We start from the raw sequence: 8,887 nt of genomic DNA, 5'->3' as shown, positions 1-8,887 counted from the left end.
AGAGAGAGAGAGAGAGAGAGAGAGAGAGAGAGAGGAGGGGGGGGAGAGTATTCGTGTTCTACTATGTTGAAACATTTAATATGACTATGTATCCAAAAAACTTGACTCGTTTAATTATTTTACTTACTTGAGAATATATTTTAATATTCTCGTTATCAGTTATAGACAGTTAGTATTGGCTATTCGAACAAAATCAAATTAAATTTGATAAAGGAGCATAAAAACCAATTCATAGGATATATGTGCAAGTGTGTGTTAAACAATGTCTTTGTAAATATACATATAGTAAACGTTTCGACCTTATATTAGGTAATCTTCATTGCTTATAGAAAATTTAAATTCTCAATATAGAAATTAACAATTCATTAATTTATGAAAATGTTCAATTACAATATTAGTCCTATCAAAAATTGATTAAAATTCAGCTTACCTTGTGTTAGTTTCTCTTGCGGATGAATTAAAATATTCTTTAGAGTATTCCTACAGTGTATAAGAGAGTTGCTCCTCAAATTACAAATGGAATATTTGTTCGCATATTTGACGTTTGCTCCTGTAACTTGCGTAATGAATATTTGTGATTTCAACAATTTCATAGGATTTGGACTTCCTGTGGGATGCTGAGCTCACATAATTCGAGGTTCAAATATGCGAACAAATATTCCATTTGTAATGAGAGGAGCAATTCTCTCTCATACGCTGTAGGATTCTAAAGAATATTTTAATTCATCCGCAAAAAGAACTAACATAAGCTGAATTTTTTAAGGTTGAAACGTTTGCTATATGTATATTTACGAAGAAATTGTTTAATACACACTTACACGCACATCCTGCGAATTAGCTTTTATATTCCTTTATCGAATTTAATTTTTGTTATCGTCTTCAATTATCGTTTCTAAGCAAAAACTTTTAGAATTCCGAGCAACTGTCGCAAGTATTTTTGCACATGTACGCGAGTGGTTATCACGTGTCTACCTGGTCCGTCGATCGATGATTGTTAATTGCAAGTCGTGAAAACGAAAGAGCTCCAAAATAAGGGAAGGAAAAGTGGTGAGGGGGCGAGCAGAAGGAAGTTGGAAGGTACCCGATATTGAATTAGAAGCGATAAATCCCACCCTGCCATGCCGACTTCAGTATTGGGGCAAGAGAGGGCACGACGGAATAAGGGGCTCGACGAGAACTTTGACTGGGTGGTCGCGAGTGGCGGGAATGACGATAAAGAAAGCAGTGAAACGAATATTAAAAGTCGAAACTGATGTGATTGAGCGAGCCAATCGGTCTCCAGTTCATGGGCGACCTGATTCAGGGAAAAACTTAACTTACTTTCTTCTTCATTCCAATACATTATACCTTTTTGATAAAAAATTGCGTCTACGGTTTTTAAAACAAACATTAAAGTGGACATTATTATAATAATTTTTTTATAATTACAAAAATTTTAATAACATCTTATGTGGCATAATAAAAAAATATCTTGTATACCTAGTTTATTACAAATCGAATCAAATCTTAATCTATTAGGTACTACTTGGTTTTATTTGTAAAATAATTAATTGGCACTCAATAGGTTACTGTACTGATTGGCCCAATAAGGCTTCGGTTTGTAAAATAATTAATTGGAACTCAATAGGTTACTGTACTGATTGGCCCAATAAGGCTTCGATTTAGCACTCAAAATCTAAATAGTTCATCTGATGATCCTCTTCGAAATCTACAACTTTTATTTGAAACATTTTTTTTAATGCAAACATGTTTCTGCCTAAACCGAGACAAAATCCCAAGACCATCTCAGAATACTCATTTTAAACGAGATTTTTTTTGATATAATAACATTTGTTTTTTTTTATCATTTTTGCGTGAGCGATTTTATTGATAAAGAAAAATACGCAGGTTTTTTTTTTAGAAAAAGAAAAGTACAAATATTTTGTATTTACGAGAAAAAGGAATAGTTATATCGATTTATGACGATGAAAATGTGATGAAAAAGGATTAATGAGAGTACAATCCTTTTTGTGTTCGCAGAGCTGCGTGCAATTCCTACGATCCAATGAGTCCGTCGTTCTTGAGGCTGTAGGGTTGGTACCATCCGGCGAATCCGTCGAGGTCTTTGGCGAGCATGGGGGTGCGAATGGGATCGGCGGTGGTAATCAGTGCTCCACTCATTACGCTATGCGCTCAAATTCTAATCCCGGCGCCATTCAGCACACGGTGGGCAGCAATGCCGCGGGCGCGTTGCATCATTATCCTGGCGTTGCTCATGCACCGAAACGTCGTGCCTCCGACACCCCGTGAGTGTGAACACGCATCACCTTGTACTCGTAGATTGCACAGCAATGGTTCTCAATCATTAGACAGATCGCTATTTGAATTAATTATTCGCCGCTCGATTAATTATATATTTTAGACGAAGTAATGAACGGATTCAATTTGGTTGGCTCGTTGGCTCGTAATAGATACCGATAATTTCAATTTGAAGCCAATTATACGAGTCTATAGAGAATGCCATTTGAGAAATTGTCGATTTATTGAAACATATAGGTGCTCCTAGATATAATTTTTAAATATTGTAATGATTTGGAATAATTTTTCAATCTTAGTTTTTTTTTTACAGTTTTGTTCTGTAGGCTAATATTATCATACTATATTTATGCTGAATCCAAGTGTTGCAATTTTTTATAGTTGAAAATTGAAAAATTTTTTTAAAACTTAACAAAAATTTTAGTGCGTCCCAAGGTCCTATATGTTTTTTTAGTCAAAAAATGTATTTCTTACGGATTAAAAAAGTAAAAAAAAATAGTTTAGTGACATCCCAAGCTCGTATTGACCTTGAATTGAAATTATAATTAATTATAATTAATTATGATTAATTGTGTCATTATTCAACATCCATTTCATGAATCTATTAATTGGCACCTATCCTAATTCATAACTAATTCACTGGTCATTTATTTGTTAGAATGTAAAGACCAAAATAATTGTAATTATAATACGCATATATTGAAGATATAACAAATACGATTTTCTCTTCATAGATTATATAGATGAAGAAAAATATACGCAACGAATAGATGTATAAATTACTGCGCAAATTGTGTTCTTCACACGACAAGATCGTGTGGAATCTTCGCTCATCCATAACTATAATTCACACGATAATAAATGCCATGCAGCTGCGGCTACGCGCATGTAATACGTTTGCCAAACCGCAAATGCCGTAGTTTCGGAAAAATCTTGGCCACTGGCCTGAATATCTCGCTAATATTTATCGCAATCGAATACCCATTAATGCGAACCTGATTCCACATGTTCAACCTTTCGTTAATATTGCGTTAATAGTGCGCATGAAAGTATCTCGAAGTCTTAAAAAGAGATTTCGGTAAATTCAAATAAAAGTGATTTATGTGTAGATTCGTATATTTCACTTTTATCGATAATGCACCCATTCAGCATATAATTTACATATACTACAAAATCTTGAAAATAAATGAATGCATTTATTGATAAAAATGAGATGTGAGTACGAATCGTAGAGTGTGCTAAGCTTCCAAGTGTTTTAAAAACTGATTCTTTAATAAATATTCAGATTGTATTTTTTTTAGTATTTCGAACTATTAACTTTGTCTCCAATCATATTTTTACTCCCTTCGTCTATAACTCGGATTTTTTTTATCTAGCCAAGTTATTTTACTCTTCTTTTAGCTTTTAGAAAATGTGTGGAATAATTATTTTTCTCACATCTCTATTACATTATTAAATAGTTTTTTAACTCAAACGTTAAAACTTTTAATACTTTTGTAATAAAAATTGACATTTGAGTAAAAATAAAGAAATTTCAGAATCAAATTTTGCTTATGACAAGAAAGACTCAAATTATAGCCGGAGGGTGAATAGTTATCGAACTGTAAACCGTCGCTTACGAATAAGAAGAAGAATAATTTCGATCGAGATTTCTTAATGCGCACTTGTTCTATTTGCCATCCAACCAAGGTATTGATGAGATCAATGCCGGACGATCGGGATTTCCGGACGATCGGGTCAGGCTGATATGTATGGAGTAGAAGGGAATGAGGCGCCACGAAGCGAATACGAAGGCGACAAAACGCGGTGCGCGCCCTAGCAATGCCATCCTGGTCTCCTCTCGATATATCTGTCGGTGACGTTTCCATATATCATCAGGGCACCACCTTTCCTAAACACCCCACCGTGCCCTCCGCGTAGCCTGCTACCCCTTCGCCCACGAGTGCCGACGAACTTGCCTGGAGTGCCTATTGGCATCCTGCTAATACATACCGTACAGCAGCACACACTTGTCGACGAGCGTGGGTATAGACAGTCGTCTTTGATTCGCAGGCAACTACTTCGCACGAACTATGGAATGCCCAAACAATTCGCCGTGTAAAAGTAAAAGCATTCCATATATGTATAATTGACAATATCGGGGCTGAGCAAGTTGAAGAAAGTTCGCTTTGGATGCGTGAAAGATACCATAAATCACATCGTCCTTTAATCTTTTTGATATTGTCGATTAGTGTATTGTCGATTAGTGGGCAATAGTTAAAGTGTCAATTTTTACAGAACGAAAAATGTCATTAGATAGATGTTGAAACAGTGTTTTAACTTGAGGCAAGAAATACGATGAAATAATGAATTATAACAAATTTTACTCAAGGAAAAGCTGGAATATTTAAAAAAACAGATAAAGATTAATCTTATCAAGTTTAACACGTGGCATATAATGACATTAATTTTCACTTCCTTTCACTAATGGATCTTCTGCGCTTCTAGGTACTATGAGAATGGCGTTCTTATGGACGATATGCCGGTATACGGCAAAAGGTCTGTCAATCCTTGGAGTCACCACCAACAGCAGCAGCAGCAGCAACAGCAGCAGTCAACGGATCCGTCCTATTGCTGGTACCATCCGTTGCACTCCTCCGGCGGATCGATTCAAGGTCACGCGCATGGCCACGGTCACGGGCCGAGCCCGGTGCCGCCTAGTCTCGTGCAGATTAATCAGATAAACGCGTTCTCCGCGCCACATCATCTGACACAGCAGCCACAACAATCATTAGGTCATGGTTTACAAACGCAGAACGGCAGCAGCCTCGACGATGAATGGAAAAATATCCATGTGATGCTCAATTGCATCCTCGGCATGGTTGAGAAGACGAAAAGAGCATTGGCGATTCTTCAGCGACGAGGATGTTCCAGTCCGGCGGCCGCGGCGCCTCCACCAAGTGTAGTCGCGGCGCAAAATGGTACCAGCAATAATGGCAATAGCAACGGCAATAATCCGTCTTCGACTAACGGTGTGCAAGTAGAATCGTCCACTGGCGATCGAGATGGTGGTCTGAAGCGATTATCCGGTGAGATCGTCGCGCAAACGATCAGGGCGACTGAAGACAGGGTGGCTGAGGTCAAACGAAGAGCTGGTAGGTTTTGATGAAGTACGATAGTCGTGAAAATTTTTAACTCCGGAGCTCGAACGATGAGTCTATTTGATTAAGATTCTCAATTAGAAATTTTTTTGTTAAAAATGTTAGATAAGTCAATTTTTTTATGTTACATCTGCGATTATTTTTATTAAAATATTTATTATTCTTTAAAATATTTACTATTCTTTTTTTTGAGTTATGTCATTTTGATTCCTTGAAATTAATTAGTGCCTTGATTAACATAAATTAAATGGCTTTTACAGACCTAATGTTATTAACTGTGTTACAGATTTTAATTCGAGATAATTAACTTTATTATATCAGAAAGTTGTGTTAACCAATCGCTTAAAATTATTGGATAGATTGTTGTCATCGTATTCGAATTAATTATTTTAGAAGCAATTGAGATTCAATTTGAATTATAAACAAATAATTATAATTTCACAATTTATTAATAATTTAATTTTGTAGATGATATCAAAAAGATTCTGAAAATGTAATAATTAAATAAGGCGGTATTAAACAAGGATGCTAATTGAAAATGATCTCACGGGAATTTCTAGAGGAAGCTGTGTTAGAAGTGAAAAGGGCCGCAGTGGCGGAGGTACAACGTGCCGTAGCGGTTGCGGTTGCGGAGTCGAGAGCGAACGAACGTTTGAGGGTTCATCGATTACTGGATCTTCCTCTGTCCCAAAGAAATCCGGGCAGTCTCCGTCAGGGCCCTTTTCTGAGAATTCACGGGAACTCGACCGCGATTGAAGCCAGCACCAGGAATGTTACGACGCCGACGACGACACCGAATTCAGCGCCATCGACCACTGAGGACGAAAAAGACATTCACCTCACTAGCATGATGGGATCCGTAAGTGTAGCGGTGTGATTATTTAATTCATTTGCAAGAATCTTAAAATGCTGATTGTGTGTTTAAATTTACAATATATCTTTCTCTTTCAAGTGAGGAAATACATTTTTATGTTAATATTAAATATCGATAAAATAAACATAGCTATGATTGTGTAATTGTCATTATAGTGGTAAATTTAACATACAGTGGTAAATTTGGCTCAAATTTTGATAATTTTCATACACCACATGCCAAGATTGAAATGTTTTATGACGTACTAATTTTGAACATGCATGCATCTAGACATTTTTTTTAAATTTAGGCTAAAGTTACTTTGTCTAAGTCAAAATTACTTTATTTTACGATATATTATATAATATAATCAGTATAATCAATTTTTCATTTTTTTTTCTTCAAATCTCACAATAGGTATACATCTGATATGCAGTTCATATTATTTAATATATTATTTAATAGAAACTCGCCGAGTTAAGAGCGCAAATCCTGATCTCTTTTTTCAGAACTGTTGGAATTGTGGCAGACCTGCTCTGGAGACCTGCGGTGGATGCGGGATCGCTAGATATTGCGGCTCCTTCTGCCAGCATCGCGACTGGGAGGCCGGCCATCATACGACTTGCAACAACCTGCCGCCGCGTGAACCGCGAAGATCAGCCTCACGCAGTCCGCCAAGGATCACCGCTACAAATCTCTCTACGAATATCAATGAGGTCGACGCCACGCCGGTGCCATCTGCTGGGGTCTCGAAGGGAAAGTGACGTCGCAGTGCTAGGAGCAATCAGCGATCGGTCAGAGCCGATTACGAGTCACGCTGATTGCGTTTCCTACAAAAACTCTCCTCTGTAAAGAATGTATGAATTGAAATGAACTAAAAGGAACTCACTTCTGTGAAATCGAATGCCTGATCCTCGAAATTGGAGATTGGCTTGAATCTGTTGAGATATTCGTTTGTCCTCTCCGCTTTCTGATTGTATCTCCGTGAGAATTAAGACGAGAAAAGAAAAGAGTCAATTCCAAATTTGGATAATTAGGTATTTATACATTCACAAGATAAATTCCTGCGCCCATTCTTTTTAACTCATTCATCTTCTACAGTGTTTTCGCCGATCATACATCTTCTGCGTACACTTATCCTTTCCTTTCCGTGAAATTGGCCAGAGATTTCTTTTGTACTATATCTGGATACGTGGATGACTATGAATAAGAATTACTCCAACATATTTACAAAAAAGTTGACTATACGCTTGTCAAGAATACCTGAAAACTGGACTAGCATTGGAATCGAACTAGTTCGATGATCGGTTTATTCGCTGGATAGATTTCTAATTCCGGCGTTTCAGTCAATTCAAAATATGCGATAACATATGAAGTTTACGATTATTTAGCCAGTTAAAAAACCGCGAATATAGGCAATTCTTATATTTAAGACTATCTTAAGTACAATCTTAAAATATCGTAAGTTAATCATCATTATTAATCTCTTAAGATATTATTTAAAACGCTCTTAAATAAGAGCGGATTATGAATATCGGCCATCGATCAACGAATTTGATGTTATTTATCTTTGGAGATTATATTAAACTTTCGACAACGTGATTGCCCCTTTAAAGGCATCGTTGATATTTTTTATTGTGAATTCTGATAGATTATTTAAATCTTAATAAAAATTAATAAAATGCAATCCGACTTCTATGATAGGGAAAAACTATCGATGTTAAAGTCTTTAACAAGAATTTTTCAAATTTTTATACATCCGAAATAAAAAAATTTGCTCCGTTTCCCGAAGATTTTTACTGTTGACGGAAAACTTAACATTTTATGTTGCGATGATGAGTTGAAAATTAAAATAACGTTACTCGAACAGTATGTACACGAAAATTCAAAAGTTGAATAAAGGAATATCTTAAGAAATGGAATATCTTAAGAATGGAATATCTTAAGAAAATTTGTGTTGGTCGAGCACGTAAAATAATTTAAAAATTTTGACAGTTTGAACAATTTAACAGTTTACTTCGGTCAGCTAACAATTAAAAATAGTCAAATAATTAAAAATGCATAGAAAAGCAAGTAAATTTCTTAGGATAACTAGATTATTTCTTTAGATAACTAGATTATTTGAATGAAACGTCGGATATATGTGACAAATCCGTTTTAAGATTTTATCAATTAATGATACAAAATAAACACTTGATTTCGCAAGTAGTATAATCGAGCACAGCGTTTTTCCGGACAAATAACGTCGTTGAAGTATGCATAGTATTGTTGTAAATGTTTATCAGAATCGTGCCAGAATTGTTCTCCTTTTTCTCCTCCACCGAGAATCGCAGAGATTTCCCTTTATTATCTAGGGTTAAACCAAACAAAATAAAAATAATGCGTGTCTTAAACAATCTCTGCAATTGAAAGAATAATAGATAACCGTGAATCCGATCAATGAATCGCAGATGTGCGTTTCGCATTGTTCTGAATATTATAGCGGTAAATGTAGCATTATGAAAATATCTCCCATTAGCGTAGACATTTCTTCATTTCGCCGTTAACCAGTTAAGTTTCTCAAAGCGGAGTTGAAAAAACACGCTCGTCCAATTAAGGA

At 35.9% G+C, this 8,887-nt stretch overlaps 1 protein-coding gene and 1 pseudogene across 1 annotated transcript in view; one reads left to right on the top strand and one right to left on the bottom strand.

The window, feature by feature from the left end:
* Positions 1-4,123, bottom strand: part of LOC105625963 — a 22,328-nt pseudogene extending 18,205 nt beyond the window's left edge.
* The window catches only part of LOC105625964 (protein CBFA2T2), a 33,568-nt gene extending 26,516 nt beyond the window's left edge, over positions 1-7,052 (top strand). The window contains exons 4-7 of the mRNA XM_012207272.1: positions 2,020-2,285; positions 4,783-5,429; positions 5,996-6,294; positions 6,798-7,052. Coding sequence (XP_012062662.1) covers positions 2,020-2,285; positions 4,783-5,429; positions 5,996-6,294; positions 6,798-7,052 — 1,467 coding nt within the window. The remainder of the gene's footprint in view (positions 1-2,019; positions 2,286-4,782; positions 5,430-5,995; positions 6,295-6,797) is intronic.
* The last annotated feature ends 1,835 nt before the right edge of the window (positions 7,053-8,887 follow it).

This window comes from Atta cephalotes (assembly GCF_000143395.1).
Source record: "Atta cephalotes unplaced genomic scaffold scaffold00004, whole genome shotgun sequence".
Classification (NCBI taxonomy): domain Eukaryota; kingdom Metazoa; phylum Arthropoda; class Insecta; order Hymenoptera; family Formicidae; genus Atta; species Atta cephalotes.
This window is presented reverse-complemented; position numbering and strand designations above follow the sequence as displayed.